General features: G+C 37.8%; 1 protein-coding gene across 2 annotated transcripts in view; it reads left to right on the plus strand.

Annotated features, from left to right (window-relative positions):
- Nucleotides 1–17604, plus strand: part of ZDHHC2 (zinc finger DHHC-type palmitoyltransferase 2) — a 34446-nt gene extending 16842 nt beyond the window's left edge. For both annotated transcript variants that reach the window (XM_040556959.1, XM_040556960.1), the window contains exons 5-13: nucleotides 852–921; nucleotides 2235–2267; nucleotides 7031–7151; nucleotides 7828–7960; nucleotides 9053–9179; nucleotides 9360–9452; nucleotides 10629–10738; nucleotides 11200–11277; nucleotides 14040–17604. In XM_040556959.1, coding sequence (XP_040412893.1) covers nucleotides 852–921; nucleotides 2235–2267; nucleotides 7031–7151; nucleotides 7828–7960; nucleotides 9053–9179; nucleotides 9360–9452; nucleotides 10629–10738; nucleotides 11200–11240 — 728 coding nt within the window. In that variant the 3' untranslated portion in view covers nucleotides 11241–11277; nucleotides 14040–17604. The remainder of the gene's footprint in view (nucleotides 1–851; nucleotides 922–2234; nucleotides 2268–7030; nucleotides 7152–7827; nucleotides 7961–9052; nucleotides 9180–9359; nucleotides 9453–10628; nucleotides 10739–11199; nucleotides 11278–14039) is intronic.
- The last annotated feature ends 1467 nt before the right edge of the window (nucleotides 17605–19071 follow it).

The following is a 19071-nucleotide window of genomic DNA, read 5'->3' on the forward strand; positions in this document are numbered from 1 at the left end:
AAGAATCTCTTTTCATAGTTCATAAATCAGCAGTGCAACCCAAGAACTTAACTTATTGAATACATGTAACTTTATGCAGTTTCACATATTCAATGAAAACACTGTTGGAGAGTAAATTGCTGTGTACAATTTCTAATTTTTACAGTGGATGGACAGTGCCTTGCTAAATGTTTGCAAACTGAAGGTAAACAATAGCATATAATACTAACAAACTGCAGGAGAAAATGTAGTTTTATTTGCACAGATTTAATTTCTTAGTGCATAATTGAAAAATAGTATTAATAAATTATTATCTGAATGTGGTGTATAGCTAGAGAGATCACAGAAAGAAACAATTACTCTTTTACTTGCTGGTTGTTCCGTAGCGAGGACAAAAGTTCTTCCAGACTGAGAATTAGTCTTAACCTAATAATATTGTAAGTTTGCGAATGCTTGTTAGCTAAGCAAATGCAAAAGTTAATATCATACAGTAAATTACAGCTGTTAGAATAATAGCTTAAAAAGGCTTTTTTGTTGCCTAATCTTGAAAGGATTTCTGGCCCAGTTCTAGGAAGGGTTTTGTGGGGTGGTGTGGTTGGTGTGTAGCACTGACTTGGCTTTGGAGCAGAAAGCCCTAATCATGAGCATGATTAGAAGATTGGAAAAATGGAGCATTCTGGGTTTGTTCTGCTAGATTCAGTATTGCAGTGCATAAAGAATGCTTCAGTGTTTGCAAGTGCTTCCGATCTCACTGCAACACTTTCCCGGGAGCTCTGCTGAGCTGAGCTTCTAGTGCACACTTCTGGTCAGATTTCAGGAGTCAAAATGTGTATCTGTATGTTGAGATCTAATCTTGCAACTTTTTTCTTTAGCAATCAGATACTGTGACAGATGCCATCTTGTAAAACCAGATCGTTGCCATCACTGTTCTGTGTGTGACAAGTAAGAAAATGTTTCAATGAGTAGTTTTTCTGAATAAATGCATTTTTTTTTTCTTGATGCAGAAGCTTTCTCTTTTTTTTTTTTTTTTTATTCTCTGATTTTTCAGGTTTAATGTTTTGGCAGAGAAGCTTTTTTTTGTTAGATTTTTTTCAGATTTAGTTTTTATTTATTTCTTATTGAGGAAGTCTGTAACATACTCTAATTCATTTAATGAATTTCTTGATGCCAAATTGGATTACATGGTCTTATACACTATTTAATTATGAAAATTATAAATATTAATAAAGAACTTTCCTGAAGAATGTAACCAAAAGTAGCTGATAAACAAAAATTTGCTTCTTTTGTTAGAATCTGAATAAAGATCCCTACCCATCTCAATCTAATCATGATGTCACTTACATCTTATCCGAGGTAATAAACTTAATATCCTATTTTTCATTGGATAACTTGCAGAGTATTTCTGTTTAAAGAAGGAAACAACCAAGCAGCCCCCATTTCTAACTGAAACACTAACATAAAGTTTTTGTTTGTGTAACGTGAAAGGAAGCTCACCTCCATATTCCCCCAAAGTCCAATTACCTTATTTTGTCAGCTTTCCTTCCTCTGACCTTTCTCCAATTAGTTTGTATGTCTGTGTGCTTCTCTGCTCTTGATTTAGATATTTAAATTGAAGAGAAGGGGCTTCCTCAGACTGATTTATCCTTAGCTTGTTCTAAATACTCTTCAGCTGCTTACATATCAGATATTGCTACACTACTGTGAGGCAGAGCAAACTCATCATTTTGTGCAGCAAAACAGGAGAGGCACTGAAAGAGTAGATGGTGGTTGCAATGTAACATAGGAACAGTCTTATGTTTAAGCATAGCAGAGAAAAAGGGTAACCTGTGTTATCCTATGAAATGCAAGTGAAATTTGCAGAATGACGTTAGTTAATGTTTTTCAGAATACCTTAACTTTGTTTTCAAAATTCAGTTCCTTCAATTACATCTATTTTCTTGTACGTTTTATTAATGGAGAGTGATTAATTGCAAAAATATTTTGGATTTTTCATACCAGGTAAGTTCTTAAAATGTTTGTGCTTAAAGCTGACATTGTAGATAGCATTTTCTTACATGACTAAGCCCTTGGGCACTTATAGGTAAACTCTATTATGTTAATTGTTATAGTCTTTGCTTGATAGACTAGGTAACCAATAGTATGTGTGGGTAATTCTTCATCTCTACTTGAGTAGATTAAATCTGACACAGCTGTGTTTCTGACTTTTTTCCTTTTGCCTTTTGTGATGCTTGGAAATCTGTTGGATTTTTTTAAAGATGCATTCTGAAAATGGATCATCATTGCCCTTGGTGAGTGAACTATTTGTTTTCTTGTACTGCTTTGATTTGGTAAAACAAACTCTTGAGGGATCATAGGTGATGCTTCACTGTTCCTAAAGTTACTGGTCTTGCAGAACAATTGGAATTGTTTACTTTATATCCTCTTTCCTTAGGTGTGAGATGTGAAAGGAAGTTTAGATGCTGTTTTTCGTAGAACTTTGAGTTAGCTATTTCTATAATTAGGGTGAGGTAGATTTCTGATCAGAACAATTCCATTCAGAATTGCATTTTTTTCTTGATGGACCTTGAATATTGTGGCTTCTTTGGATTGAATGATGAAGTATTACCCTAGGTTGAAAACCAAGGGGAAGGGCTGTGCCTTGTTCCCCTTACTGCCCTGGGAGGTAGAGCTCCTAGGACAGCTTGTCTGCATTTGCTGGAAACATATTGTTAGCTCTTCAGTTTGACAGGTTGTTTTCTTGTTTTTTCTCCTCTTTCCCTTCCACTCTTCCTCCTTTTGCTGCATATTGGCCTATGAAGTGTTTTTGTCTTCCTGCCTTTCTCAGCAGCCCTTGGAAGCAGTATGTAGGCAGGATATGGAATTGATTTTATTTTGGTTTGGCAGATGTCTCACAGAAATCATTAAAGACAAACGTTTAGTAAGGTGCAAGTTAAGAGGCTGGATAGTAGATGGCTCTTCACCATGTGAAAGCAGACAAAAAAGAAGTATCTCCTGTGTTGGACAAACTGAATGGAAGATAATTCTAAGCTGTTCTGACCACCTTAAATCCAATTCCTTGGCAAAAGGGACTTCCCCCTGTCCAAGAAGGGATGGATGCTTCCTTCTGTCTGTCTTAGACTTGACTAGATACTCTGGCATAATTCAGAATGATTTAATAATCCCTTTTTATTTTGCAGATGCATGTGAGATAAAACAGAAATATTTACCAATATAATATTCAGTTACTTCCTACGTGTTTTTTTTTTTTTTTCTGTAGGGATATTTGGTGATGCTTGGTGTTAGTATTTCTAAAAATGCAAAACAAACAGATAAAACCCTTGAATGGTGAACCTTTTTTTTTATTATTATTTTTTAACTGTAAAAAAAAGGCTGTTTTCTGTACCCTGACAAAAATCAGTGAAAAGTCTTGGTATTGTTATTAGGTATTATACATGCTTCTCATAAGCTTTATGGCCTGTTTGGCATTTTTTGAGATTTTCATGTATTATCCTAAGGCAGAATATGTACTTCAGATAAATTTCTATTTCAGAATAAAAATCCATTGCAGCAAATACCAAATCATAAGCTGAGCAAATCATAATTGTGTAAAGGGGCAGTGATGTGGTATTTCACTAGAGCACAGACTTTCAGAAAAACAAACTCCATTTTCCTTTCCACAGTATTGGCTTACTTTACCTGCTGGCAGACTATTTGTATCCAAACACAGTAGACGTACCCAGTTTGAGGGAGAATTTACACTGCTCATTAGTTTTAACCTAATAAGCAATGGGTAAGAAAGAAAAAGCAGAATTGAAGTAGGTAGATATGTTGTAATACTTCTTGATGGAGGATTATTCCTTTATATTCCAAGTAACAGAAACACGCTAGGAGAAGAGGTATTGCCATGTTTTACTTTTCCTAAGTTGATCAGATAAATGCACTGTTCCTTACTCACCCTGAAAACATTAACTTTGTGGAAATGGCAGGAGATGTTTGGCATACTGCATAGATGAAATTGCAAAGTGAGGATAACAACACACTCAGACCAATTAATTTTTTCTCTCTCTGTGAAACCTCTTAAGGAGGAAAAAAAAAAAGAGTTGATGTGTGTCCAGACTTGCAGTTAGATGCACGTAAACATTTGTTATTTCTTCTTTGCTGATTCTGTGGCTTTCTAGTGTCTCTGATGAGAGAGAGACAGAGCAATGACTTCCAACTTCTCTCCTGCTAGTGTGGGTTTGAATCTGAGCAAATATTATCGTTTCCTTTAAAGACCTGTCTTTAAGGGTTCTTTGGGAGATCTTGCAAGAACTCTATTTTTTTAATGTCTTTCATCAAAAGAGTGCAAATCATTGTAATGAGTGGGTTGTGGCCTTCCTGAAAACATAAATCCTGCTTTGTTTTTTTTCTGTTGAGATTTTTTGGCGCGAGCAGGTTTGCTGAGCAGACGGGGGAAAGAACCCAAGTGACACTTAGGGAGAGCAGCAAGACATTAATGGGAATTCCTCTTTGAATAGTCTTCTTGGAGGAGGATTTCTGGACAGGGGATGGGTCAAAATAACCTAGGGAAAGTAGGGTGAAGCATTTGGAAGGAGAGGTAGTAAGATGGAAGTCAAGTTCTTGCCCCAGGTCAGCTGTTCCCTACTTTTGGGGAGGCTATATTTTGGCTTGCACTTCCATGGTAATGGAAATGCCGTGATAAGTGGACATATGTAATGCTAATTGCCCTCTAGCTACTCTAAAAGGTTTAAGTGAAGCGGAAATAAAAGCATTAGTGATTTTTGTAAGTGCTCCTGCTACTCATACTATAGATGGAGCTTCAGGCAGGAATGGAATGGCTTGAGGCATCACCAAAAATATGATCTATATATAACAACTCTAATACTAACAAGGTGTGTTATGAACACCTTAGCAATCATTTGAAATGTACCTCCTCCTCTGTCTTTTAAGTCATCCAAGAAGAGTTTAGCATCTCCTTCATTTTGTGATTCTTTTTCTTACCTGAGTTGCCTTGTAGCTTATATTTTTTGCCTGGTAATTTTAGTAAACTAACTTTTGAGAGAGAAGGATCTCTCTTCTTTTTGTACTTTTAAAGTAAGCATTCTAAATGTTATCTATAATCCAAGTGGAACCTAGACTGGTCTTTTGAACAAATGTTTCACTGAAATAGGATGGTTATTTAGCAAGCTGTATTTTATCAGTTTTACTCTTTCTCAAGATGTTACGCTTCATATTTAACCACTCTCCTTGTTTTTTGTAATTTGATACTATATGTTCAAATAGCACAATTACAAACCCTTGGTGTTTACTTTCTTGTTAGTCTTTTAATGAAATATTCTTTTCCAGTGTGAACTCCTCAGTCTGGGGCTTTGTCAAAACTGAGAGGAGCAGGATGGTTTGTGAAAACTTATTTTAACTTGTGTACCATATGTAGTAGTGCAAAAGAACAATGAGAATGAAATCTTTGATTCAAGAAATTTCATCTTTGCTGAAGAACATTTCATGTGATAGTTTTTTTTTCCACACTAAACTATGTCATAAAGACTGTCATAAAGCAAATGCCATGAGAGTAGGGTTATCATAGAAACCGTGAATCTGAATTGCTTGCAGTTTATCATGGAATTGCTAATTTTGACATCTGTAATGAAAAAAACACTTCACTGGGGAGAACTGTAAATTTGCTTTTCAATAAGAATCATGATGAGCTTAGAAAGGTCTTCTGGTTTTTCTAATTAGAACAATCTCAAGTGAATCCTACTTAATTGTAGTTGATACAGATGCTTACCTACTGCTTTCTATTTAAATGGTGATGCCAAATTTAATATTTATCCAAGATGGCATGTTTTGTAACACGAAAAACAAATTAAAAAACAACAAAAAACCAACCTCCCTCTACCTTGTGGATAGATAATGGTGTACAGGGAGAGCTGTTTTAAGATTTTACCCTATTCTGATTACTGTGTATCCTGCTATTAGCATCACTTACTGTGTATCCTGCTATTAGCATCACTATCTCCTTATATAAGAGAACAGTTGCAATAACTTGTCCTGTACTTCTAGAAGCAGATGAAGTTGATATTCTCCAAGCCTTCTTTTTTATTTTTATTTTTTCAGAATTATTTTTCAACATAGCTGCTTTCATGGCTGTAGCCTTCTCTTAATTATCTAATCTTTCTGATAGGAATATCAATTAGTTAAAGAAAGAAGGAATGTGGATTTCTTTTATTATTTATTCATTCATTTTAACTCTCTGGAGAATTCTGTCAAAGGTCACAGTCCAATGATAAGCTTTGGTTAGTTTTTTAATATATTTAGAAACTAACAGAAATAACAAAAAATAGAAGCTGTTTACCAATAAATTCTCCATGGGCACCCCTCCAATATTTTTCATCTGGTGGATGTAGCATCATTACATCCTTAATAGAACTGCAAAATTCATTGCCTTTAATGAGAAGCTGCCATGGTACTAAATGAACCCTCAACATGTCTCTTAGGTGGTAGTGTATACCAGTAGCTCATTATCATGTATAAATCCTTTAAAAATAGGAAGCAGGTGAATGTGAAGCCTGGAGAAGGATAAATGAGATTTATTTTAATTTTTGGATGTTTATTTAAATGTTCTTAATCACTTTGGTTTGCTATCATGTTGTCACTGGTATGGAATGGTTTCTCTTTATTTAACAGTAGTATTTCCCTACTATGACTACTCATAAGCTTCAGAATCTTACCACATACTAATGTAAACTTTATTTGTGTGGTTAACAAAAGATTAACAGATCTCATACAATAATACAAATTCAAATTTCTGTAAACTGTTGAAAGTGGCATTGCCTTGTGAAGTTATTTTTGTTTGTTTAGTTGGTTGATTTGGTTAGAATTACTATGCTAATTTGGAACGTGAAGCCAAAATGCATTTCAGTAGCTTGAAGCATCACAGATAGGGGGCAAGACTGGGTGTTCATACTGATATTAACTTCTATGGAGTAAATGAGTTTAATCTTAAATCGGGTGAAAGCAAAGCAAATAACTTTCTTTACATTCCATTTTCATCTTTACATTTTTTTGTTATCAGGGTGAACAACTGTGTAGGATTCTCCAACTACAAATTTTTTCTTCTCTTCTTGGCTTACTCTCTACTGTATTGCCTTTTCATTGCTGCAACAGATTTACAGTATTTTATCAAGTTTTGGACAGTAAGTACTCCAATTTATGTACAGTCAGTGCATGTAGCTACTACTCTGCAAGAAATACAAGATTTGAGGTTTTACATTGTAACCTAGTATCTCCTAAGACAAAATTTAGATAATAGTTGTAACACAATTTTTTTCTGTTTGTCCTACATTATTTTGAAGCTGCGTAAACTAACAATCATTTAGAAAATATTTTACAAGAGAATTGATATTATAGATGGTTTTGTTAATATGTTCTAATGATATGCTATGAAAAAGCTTCAGGAAAATTTTCTAGTGTATCTGTTATGACTATCTGGTTCACAACTTAGGATGTTACCTTCTCAGGTTTGCAGTATGTATGCTACAGTATTCTGAAAAGGCTAAGTAAATGAGATATTTTTTGGAAGATAAATTATTATCCTCTAAAAGACACTTGAAAGTTCAAATCCAAATGTCAGTCAGGTTCTTGTAGCTGGTATTTGTACTTTCTCAAGAAAGGGCCAGTTACTTTCCATGCTGTCAACAACCTAATTGCATGGCCATCTGCGCATAAAAGGTGCATAATTCATTTATTCAGGCTCTTGTTGCGTGATACGTTTGTCTGCATTGAATTTGATTTGGCTGAATAAAGGATTATTAATAATCAAGTTAAACAGCTATTTCCCCAGTTCTAACAGCCTATTTCTTTTATTTTTAGAATGGCCTTCCTGATACTCAAGCCAAGTTCCACATCATGTTTTTATTTTTTGCTGCCGCTATGTTTTCTGTCAGTCTGTCTTCTCTCTTTGGGTACCACTGTTGGCTCGTCAGTAAGAACAAGTCAACATTAGGTAAGTTTAATGCTCCTGCGTTTGACGGGAAAAAATAAATATTAGGTGTCTATTATATCAGAACAGATTTTAAGGCAGCGCTTCTATATTTAGTTGTAAATGAACTTGGAGAGGTGAATGGCAGTTTGACAGTTACAAGTCCTGTCTACCATGTAATTGTAGATGTGTGGGGGAGGACTCTGTGTTATGGGTTAATTTTAAAAACCTCAGAGAAGTTGGCCTGTGCTTCTAATATGGGAGTATATTTAACTGAATTTAATATCAATATTAAACCATGATTTCCCACCACCCTGATGCATGTTTGTCAGGTTACAATTTAAAAGATTTTTTTTTTTTTAAAAGTGCAGAAGATCTTTGAGAGCCTGTCCTTTACTGTAGCATGAACTGTAATAATACCAATGTTCATGAAAGTTTCTAGATCTATAAATGTTTTCCTGTTGATACAAGTTGAATTAGAATTAGAATAGAGTTGAATTACGGGTGTAGAGCCTATTAGGGGAATTAAACGGTTATCAGTCACTGGGTGGAAAGAGGAGGAGTTCTCTGCCTTGGGCACTTTGTGACACTTCAGGCTATATTTAGCTCTCTTCCCCATGAAATTCAGATTGGGCATCTGTGGGGAATGGTCTAGGTCCACAGGTAAAATGCTTTCTTTATGCAGCCGTAAAAACATATGAGATTTTCATACTCCAGGGTGTAAAAAGCTACTAAAGCTACCTACTAATGTAGGTTAAGCTTTTTTTTCCATTGTTCTTACTGTAGTATACCCTTCGTTCATTGTTTTTTTGTTTCTCAAATACCGTCTGTTGTATAGTCATGTGCCAAAACCTTCATATAACATATCACACCTTAAGAACCAGGTTCCTTCTCCTTGATCAGGGAGGAGGGTGGCAGGACACTTCCCCCTGTCCCCTGCACAAACGATGGTGCCTAACAGTGACTTTAGCTTTCCTGAGTGAACCAGGTCATTGGAGCAGTACAGCCTTTCCTCTTGGCTGGAGATGTCATCAGTGCAATCGCCTGAATACTGGTGTGAAACTTAAATGTGCTATATTGTGAAGAAATCTAATGATTTTTTATTTTATTTTTAAGAGGTATTTAGAGCGCCCATATTTCGTCACAGAACGGACAAGAATGGTTTTAGCTTGGGCTTCAGCAAGAACCTAAGGCAGGTGTTTGGTGATGAGAAGAAATACTGGCTGCTGCCTGTGTTTTCAAGGTATGCTCAGCTTTTAATGCCTTATTTGCTGAAATTGTTCAGCTGTCAGGACACACAGGGTTTGGGGGGTGTTTTGTTTGTTTTCTGAAATTAGATGTGGTAATATTCATTTTAGGGGAAAAACAAACCGTTCTTCAAAGCATTTTTTGTAAGTGTGGCACTAATTCTGACTTCTTTCAGCCTAGGGGATGGTTGCTCCTTCCCAACTTGCCTTGTTAATCAGGATCCTGAGCAAGCCTCCACACCTGGTGGTCTTAATTCAACCTCCAAAAAGTAATCTGCTTTTTGTTACTTATTTCAGGTAGCTGATATTCTGTTCTGTGCCAGTGCACATAGAAATGGAACAATGTTTTACATATTTAAAAGTGGTAAGCAAATGAAGAGTCTCCTGTTAAGAAGTACAAGTCAAATTTTAAACAGCCAAGTTGTAATTCAGCGAAGCCTCAGACTTGTATTTAAATTCATTGAAATAACACCCCATCTCCCCATCTACTTTCTCAATTCAGTAGCATCTATGGACCTGACTTTTCTGTGCCTGCCTAGTTAGTACCAGTAACATTCCGTTCTGCATGCAAGATGCTTAGTTGGTCTGCCTGTGATACAGGTGCATTGCCTTGGAAGGCTTTTTGGGGAGGCCTGCTGTTTCCTATCTGGTGAAAAATGGTTTGTATAAGCGAATCTCAGGCCTCAAGGTATGGCAGGGAGAGCTAAAGTAGAGGGTGGGAAGGAAAGTGTATATTCAATTCAAATATTTTGTTTCTGCTGATAATCAGAGACGTTTTCTTAATCCTTATCCTTTGCGGTCATGACATCTTTAGAGTACAAAAAGCATGCAGATGTTCTTTAAACTAAATGAAAATATCACAATAGCTTAGTAAATTATATTGTAACTTTATAGCAACATTTAAGTAATGAAGCACGATACAGATAATAGACATGGATATGTGATTAAGAAATGATAATGGATTCATACTGACAGTCTTTTATTCATAAACAAATACTTTGCATGTTAGCAAGGTGTTCATTGACAGACAAAATACACTACTGAGCTGGAGAACTTCTTACATCTTGCCCCAGTGATCTGAGCAGGGAGAAGGGAACCATAAGCTGTATTAAGAGAGAGATTTTGGAGATGTTCTCTCCACTGTTTTTCATGGGAGAGCGTATGGCTAGAGAGCCTTTGGAATGAACATATGTGTGTAAAGATAGAATATCTGTCAAAGAAAAAATTAGGAAGTTTTCCCGTTCTGTGCTAGAGCTGCCTTTTAGATTACACTTGTATTTGTGGCAACTACACTGTGTGTAATGACAGAAGTGTAGTGACTCATCAGAAAATACGCAAGCTAAGGTAGAGAAGATACTGCAGATGACAAAACTGTTTGAAGTGTGTGGTAAGGTAATGGAAATATTACTGAGGTTTACTACAATATTCACTTGTTGGCATTACAGCGAGAGTCACCTGTTCCCTGCCAAGCCGCTGCGCGATTCCCAGAGCCACCTCCTCACCGACACGCAGTCTTGGTCAGACATCAGTGCAAAGGCTGAAAAGGGCAAAATTGGTAAGGAACTGATTTATACTGCAACGATTTGTTCTGTAATTTGCCTGGTAAACTAGTTTTGGAGGATGTAGTGTAAAAATGACCACGCTCACTGGGCTAGTATTTCTTAGAGCTGTGCTACTAAGCTTATTTAAAATGCACCTTTTTAGAAAGTTGGATATTTCAAGCTGTTGTCTCCTTCCACATTAAACCCAACCAAGAGGTACTGAGAGCACCAGCACTAGTAGGTACCAGTTAACTTTTAGGCTTAGGCTGGTAATTCTTTTGGGGACAAATTGCTTATACCAGAATATGACACCTTGTTACAAAAGCCATGTAATGGACACAGGATGGGAATAGACTTGGTTAGTAGTGGAGCAACATTAAGGTGATGACTGATAATTAAAGGCTGTATTATTTGCTGAAAAACACGAGAGCTTTCCTGTTGAAATATCTTTTTTTTTTTTTTTTTTGTATTACAGGTATGAGCAATCCTGCATTAACCATGGAAAATGAAACCTAACTTCCCTTAAAAGAAGCTTCTGAATACTTTAGGAAAGGTATGTTACTGTTCTGTGTATTCAGTTTGCTATTCCATGATTCCTTACCACTTCAAAAATGCACAAAAGAAAGTTTTTTTTAGATAATTCATGTCTGTTTTTTTCTATTCTTAATTTGTTTTACCATGAAGTAGTAGCCCGTGAATTCAGTTTTAAACTAAACATCTGATTTCTTGATGGCTCATGCTTGCAAAATATTGCTTAACCTTTATACTCGTTGCTTTTAGGTAATATTCCCAAAATATTATTATTCCCTTTCTCTAGAAAGATAATGAAATTTTGACTATTCAAGCTGTACAGCAAATCTTTGTAAAGCTAGGTTTAAAATTGAAGCTAGTTATTAACAGTGACACAACAGATCATAGCTTGGTCTACTAACGCGGGCAAAGGTCTATCAGATGATGAAGGGAAAAATAGATTTATTCTAATATGTAAAACTATTAGCAGCTTTTTCTATGCCAGCTACTGAGCTGCATCCTAATCATTTAAAAAGTGCTGCCAACTGAAGATAAAAGGTATCCATATAACTTCCTGTGCGTTTACTGAGATTTATTTTTTTGATTTCTTGCATTGATATCTTGCAACATAAAAGACAGCTTTGAGAAGCAGCTAGGAAAGCCTGTCCTGTACACAAGGGGAGGACAGTCTTTAGTACTGGAAGACTTCTAAGTCCTAAGTTCTAAAGCTTGATAAAAGATTCCTATTTAAGAGTCCAACCCTAAAAATTTCATCATACTGGGTAATGTACAGTTTTGCAACAACATTGGAGGAGTCATTCAGGCAAGGTTGTTTCCATCTCTGCTGTTGGAAGCCTTCTTTCAGTCATCCTCAAGAAGTGTCTCAAAAGGATGTCCTCCACTTGTGTGCGGCGTGACTCGTGGACGTGCTGTCATGGTTGTCAGGCTGCACTCAGGCACTCCTGGAAGAAGTGGGGGGCACAGAAAGCAGTCAGGGGACTGCGGTGATCGTTACTAGGGTGGCCAGACATGATTTTACACTCAAGGCAGATGATAAAAGCTGTAGTTGTGCACATACCAACAGATGGCCTGTAGCTTGTAGCAAAAAGTTCCCAAAAGTTCAGTGTATCAAGTTGGATTCATCAGAGAAACTAGAAAGTTGTTGACCCTCATGCTCCTTTTTTGTTTTAAGTGATGAATGAAGGCACAGATGGTTCCAGATACAGGTCGTCCTGGAGCATCTACCAACGCGATGATACTGTGAAATGCTGAAGTGTTGAAAATGTGGGTGTCAAACGAGCTCAGTTAGAGATGAGAGAAATGAAACTCAGCCAGTGTCAGCAATTTTGCCTGCTCTGTGTATGTCTTTCATGGGATCTAAGCTCCTATTTCTAACTCTTCATTCAAAACCTAAAATGACATGCCTGTGCCCTCTTTAATCCATCAGTTGCTTCAACAAAAGAGCAGCTTTTGTGAAAAAATGAGCAATTACACAACTTCAGTTAGTTTTGCATCTTTTATGGACCATCACCACTCAAGAATAAAGCACTGGAGACAGGCTTTAAAAAGGCAAACAAACAGATTTTTGGATTATAGCATGGAAATATTAATTATAACTAGTTTCCCTAGGTCAGAGTTCTACTTGGAACTTTGTGATTCAGATCATTGTGACTGTCAAACATTCTGTGGGTTGTTCCCAAGACACTCACAGTGTGTAAGAGACTTGTTATTTGAGCTGTTTTGCTTGGTAAACATCTCCGGCTATTTATTTATTTTTGTTTAATCCAGTCTGGGAAAGTAACAACTAGACCTGTGCTTGTGGTCTGATTACCCCCAGCTCTTGTTTTTTTGTCTGTTTTTGTTTAGTGTCGTGGGTTTTTTTGAGTGTGTGAGCATCCATTTAGAAGTGCAGCTTTTTAAAGAGAGAACTTGTCTTCAGAGGAGGTGGTGTTCCCAAGAGCAGGTGTAAAATCTGAAGGGGTTCCTGGATTTCAGTTTTGCCTCAGAGCAAAGCATGCACATCTCAAAAGGGCAGTAGCTGAGGACTGAAAATTTCTCTACACAAGCGTAACTTCCAGTTTGGTGGTATCCTTAACCATGCCTGAGATTTTTCTATGTGGCACGTGGAAAGACTTTCTGGAGAGCTCACAAGAATAGATAGATTATTGTGTGTATGTGTATATATAGCTGACATATAGTTGCTGGAATAAGAACCCTTATCTAAAAATGTTTTTTACTGTATTTTGAGGGCACTACCTTGCGTGGAACTTCATTCCTTTATTGTCAGTATTTTGAGTTATATTTGTTCCTAGGGAGTGATTAAAATACTTGATTAAAAATGCTGAAATCGCAATAACCAAGCCAACTAATTTCATCTTTGATGTGAAAAACGCAGCCCACAGCCACTGCTGGTGCGTTAGTAATTTACACTTCTGTCCCAACGAAGGATATGCTCAATATCCTGTATTTATAGTTAATCAGAGGACTAATTACTGAGCGTGCTAGATGTGGTTCACATTGACGTAATATAGAATTGTTTTTTAATGATGTAGGTACCTGGAAGTACTGTAAAAATAGTTCATTTTATAAACTGGTGGCCTGCTTACAATGTAGTCAGTTTTTATTCACTGTCATCCTGAAGTGGCTTGATAATATATCTGTGAGCAGTGTGTGTTCCTTTTCTTTGTTGTGGGATTTTTATTCAGCTGTTGCTCGCCCTCCCCTTTGAGTTGATGAGACTTGTTGCAATAATTTAAGTGTTCTTTAATACTAACAACATGTTTTGTGATTTATGTTCTGTTCCAGTTCAAGAAAAAGCTGTTGGTGGAAGGAAGATGGATTCTTCCAAAAATCAGCCCTATCAGCCAGCTGCTCCCGTCTGCTCCTGTGTGGATGTGCTCAGAAAACAAACTGACAGATGATAGCTGTCTCCATGTCACTGCTTGAAACATGAAACAAAACATACAACTTTTGAACCACGTAAAGAATGTTTCAACTTAGGATTACTGGTTTTGAATGGTGAAGGGTGATTCTGAGTATTATGGAAAAAAAAAAGTCTGAGTTTACTATTGTAAAAATTCTGTGGCTGGTTTTACTTTGATATTCAGCACAAAAAAAAAAGTGACCTCCTTATGTATCAGCCCAGGTTCTCGCCTTGGTTTTGAAAGTTCACCTGTTAATTCAAATTGCTGTAAGTATTTGACTTACTTCAAAAATCAAATGTTTGCACTGCTGGCTATATGAAGTGGGAAAACAATCAGTGTTGATTATGGACAATTTAGTGGCTTGGTGGACTGTGTTTTCTTTTGAGCGCTTGATAAGCAAATTTTTTTTGAAGATAAGGCAACCTTAGTGAAGTGTCAGACTATTTTTGGATCGCTTTTGGAAAACATTATTGTGAAGGCTCCCTTTTCAATAGTTGTGGAGGGTGGGGGGGAAACCTCCTTTGTTAATTAAATACTACAGTGAGTCCCTGGTAACTGAGTGATTAAAAAGTCCACATTCAGATGAATAATATGTAAGTAAAGCTGGTAGCTGGGGATTTTGATGAAAGCTGCACAGGACGATCCTATGAAATTGGGGATTTTATTCTCCCATTTGGAGCCTTTATCCCCTAAGGGAAAGGAAGGCTGGCACTTCACTTTGGTGAAGTGAAAAAAGGTGCTTTTTTTTTTTTTAAATCAACCTATGTTCTTGATGGCCACTGTCTTTTAAAATCCTAGTTTTTTATTAATCAATAGTTGTCTCAACTTTTTTCACTTCTTTAAGACACTGAATTTCTCACTGCATAAATTAATGAATATCACATCCAAACAAGGAGACATTGTTATAACTTAAGATATTTGCAGTTACAGGACAAAGGACATTTGATTGCAATACCAAAAAGCCAAACTGCTGCATGTAGGAAGCTCCCTTCCGTTAAGTTAGGAGACAGCAGGTTTTTTAAGATTGAAGTTTACCAGCCTGATGATAAAAGATGTGTTATAAACTGCACAGTCAAGGAAGTTTCAGCAACACAAATCTAATTGTCTTGTGCCTTTTGTATGCACTAAACTTACAGTATGTGTTTACATTTAAATGCAAAGTAATTGTTTTTCTGAAAATAACAAGAAGGATCTTAGTTATGCTTTCTAGGTGGCTAGGTAAAACAACTAGTCAAAAGAAACCCCAACAACCTGGAAACCTGTCAGAAGTTCTCAAAACTGAACTACTTAGCTGGTGTGTTCACAGTGGAAGGATTCCAGTTTTTAAAGAATAACAAACCCAGCTAGAAAGCTGACAGCAGGACTAAGTGACCGATTTCTGAAAGCAAAAATTTTATCATTAACTCTTCTACAGGCAGGTAACGTAAAATTTTGAGGTTTTGTTTCCTGGATTTACAACTTAAGTGGTAACTATGGGAGCACAAATGTGGCTTTTTTCTTTTTTTTTTCCAATGAGGAAGAATGTATCGGGTTTAATTTGTTTAAAAATCTCAAAATTTTACCAGCCTAAGAACATCCGAATTTTGCCAGAAGTGCCAGAGTATGGATCCCTTGATGTAGAAGGCTTTTTTTAAACGAGCATGAAGGTAGCACACAGTTTACACGATGCCTGCAGACATCCTAGCAACCAAAAGTTTTCCACAGCTATTTATTCAGTGTTGTCCTGTCAGCTTACTTTGCCTTAGTGTCTGTTTAAAGGCTAACTTGTCAAGGGATAAGGGGGAGAGGGAAAAAAATATATATTTTTAACACTTCAAGTTCTCTAGCTGTATAGTCTTGTTTTTTTTACACGGTCAGGGTGGTTTGTCACAGCATGCATTGGAAAACAGTGACTAAAAAGTTGAAATTCAGCTTTAATGTAACTTGCTCCATACTTTTAGGTAAAGACTAAGTACCATTTTCTTCCCCAGCAAAATCCATAATGGAAATTGCTCTAATGCAGGCGGCAGACCTGCCCTTAGGCAGGAAGGAGGCCAGCCTCCCTGGCTGTGCCTGGGGCTCTGCCAGGTCTCAGTAAGGCTGGGAATTGATATAGAGAAAGGGCAGGGATAGGGGATCAAGAAAAGCCCTGTGTGTCTCAGCAGTCATTTAGAAAGCACAATAGCCCTAAATCTCCAGTTTTGATGTAGCTAAAGGCTGTCCCTCTAGTAGAAAACTGACGGAGGCCACAGAGCCAAGAAACATAAATTCATGAGGGGAGGGGAAGGGGGAAAAAGAAAATGAGGGTAATTCAGGTGTATCTGTTCAGCAGACCAGAGGCAGCAGGCCATAGCTATACCTGATCTCAGGTTGGGTATGAGCTGTGCCTCCAGGGAGAGCGATGGCAGGAAGCTTTGAGGGGTCCTGGCTGTTCTCTCCAGGGGTGACAGTAAGCTAATCGTGCTCCAAGCTGTAGTTTCTGATTCAACTATATTTTCGGCTTGAAGTGCCCTAATACCTTACATAATTAAGTGAAAATGGCATTTCTGACATATTGTCATCGAGCACTGGAGCTGTTACAATGCATGCGGGAGAACTTGTGAACAGGTAACAGAAGCAAGAATGCAATGTTGTTTGTCTGCTTACACTGATTCTCCTGTTCTTTGTAATATTCTTGCTAGGCACTTTACTACAGTCTTTTGGGTAATTTCTGTATTTTTTTTAAAGACTGCTTTATACCTACTGTACAGTTACTAATCTACTTTTTTGCTAAGAAAAGCCCTGGTATTTGTCTAGAAATAGCCCTGCATTTCAGGCTTCATTGGAAGTTGGATGAGTTTGACAGACGACTCAGCCAGGCCTGACTCCCTCAAGACAGCAGAGTTTAGTTTATTTTGTATACATGAAAGCTGTCATGTGAATCACTAGCCACCCACCTGTTTAATAAGCTTCCTTAATTTGTAGGTTAGAACAAATCCACTACATCTCTGCACCAGAAGTGGTCCACACACATTCTGTATCAGTTGATGCAATGCTCAGAGTCCTCACAGAGATCTATTTTTAATAAGAAAATTGAGCACCTAGATGTTGGTGAGCTCCTCCCATAGTGCAATTAGACACAACTGCTAATATGCACCAAATTGCAGACTGAGAGCTTGTCAATAGCCCACGGGCAGGGAACTAAAGAAACCTTGGTAATTATTTTTTTTTTTAACTGTGTGTACTTAAAATCATGGTCTTCAAGCAAGACTTCAGCATGGTTGGATGCAGCAAGTTTGTTTTAGTGCATGGTATTCTAGAGCTGTTGTTAGTCCCACACGTGGACTGAAAGAATTCTTGCCCTGATTTAGCTGACTGCTGTGTTGGATGGGGGTGGGGGGGAATAAGTTTCCACATGTCTTTTGTGTAGAATTTTGCCACTTATTAAAGTATTGCTCACATAAATAAACGCTTCATGTTCAGCAAGTCACAGCTGGAGTAGTCATTGGTACACCACCCACAGTTTCACGGACAGCACACCTGCACAGCAGAATAGCCTTCATCTCTACTACAGCTCCAGCAACAACTTAAGTACTGTAAGTGCTCCTCCTCACCTCTTCACCAAGAATCACTCTCCTTACTTTATAGAACTGAGGATCATAAGGAGAAGTATGTTACTCACCTGAGCCATCATCACCAACGGCAGGACTGTGTCTTTCTACAGCTTTCCTTCACGTCGGGCTCTCTCCAGTCCTTCCACGTTCTTCTAGCCACCTGCGTTTCCCCTCTTTGCATTCTGTTAACAGTCTGCTCTGGCGCAGAGAGGAATCTGTCTGCACAGGGGCAGAACAAGCTGCAGGAACATTCATGGAAAGTAGAGGCTGCAACTAGCCCCTTCCAGTTCAGCCATGCCCTGCAGCACGCACGTGGAGCTTTACCCCTCTTTCTATAGACACAGTGGGGTTTTGGCTTAAAACCCTTTCATAAATAGTGGTATTGAACCCTATACAAAAGTTCTCATCCAAAACAAGCTTAAAAGAACATACTTTAATCTGTAGTGTCATATGGGTGATGAGGTGTTTTTGTTGCCACTTGTAGCTAACATTTTTTCAGTGATGGTCAGGTAAGAGGACAGGAAAAGCAGCAGCCTTCTGAGGTGAAATTTTGAGAAAGCAGCACCTGACCTAACCCAAGGCAAGCCTTCATGTTTGCCCATTGTAGCTTTTGAATTTTTCCCTTTTCTCTTCCCCATCCTCCTTTCCATACTAAGGCAATGAAAACAGTCCAAATAGAAAAGTCTTCCCTTTGAGAGGCACTGCCGTGATCTACATACCTTTCATCCCTCTCCTTCCCCAGTTCCATTCCAGATAGACAAACCCTTCCTTTCTTACAGTTTTCCTCATGGCGCTCGTCGCTGACATCCAGTAACTCAGTCATCCTGAGGCCTGCCTGTGTAGCTCCCAGTATCTGGGGCAACGATTACAGGCTTCAGCCTAGATCACTGCAGTGCAATCTTCTCAAGCAGATGGGCTCAACAGTTTGCAGCAGGTGGGAGAGCACCCTGTGAAGCCACATCCCCTTTCCCACCCTCCTCCATGTTCACACAATTCACACCATAACCGATCCACGTATCTGGAACTGACCCAACAGTCACTGTTTTGGGAAACCTTTTTTTTTTCCCCTTCTGAACAGAAAAAAATTCTTGGATCATTTAAGGAGTACCAGATAAAAAGACAAAACCCACTGACCATACAAACTGCATGTTACAGCTGAACAGTAGGAACATATGCCCACTTATTTTCCTATATTAGCGATTAAATTGGCCACTAGTTCAAGCAGACAAGCACAAACAGGAATTCAGCAGCTCAATGATGGAATAAGCAGTTGAGCAACTAACCTTCATATAAAACACTACCACAGACGCCACCGCTACGCTCCAGAGCATGCAGAGGAAC

Source organism: Cygnus olor, chromosome 4 (genome assembly GCF_009769625.2).
Source record: "Cygnus olor isolate bCygOlo1 chromosome 4, bCygOlo1.pri.v2, whole genome shotgun sequence".
NCBI classification, from domain to species: domain Eukaryota; kingdom Metazoa; phylum Chordata; class Aves; order Anseriformes; family Anatidae; genus Cygnus; species Cygnus olor.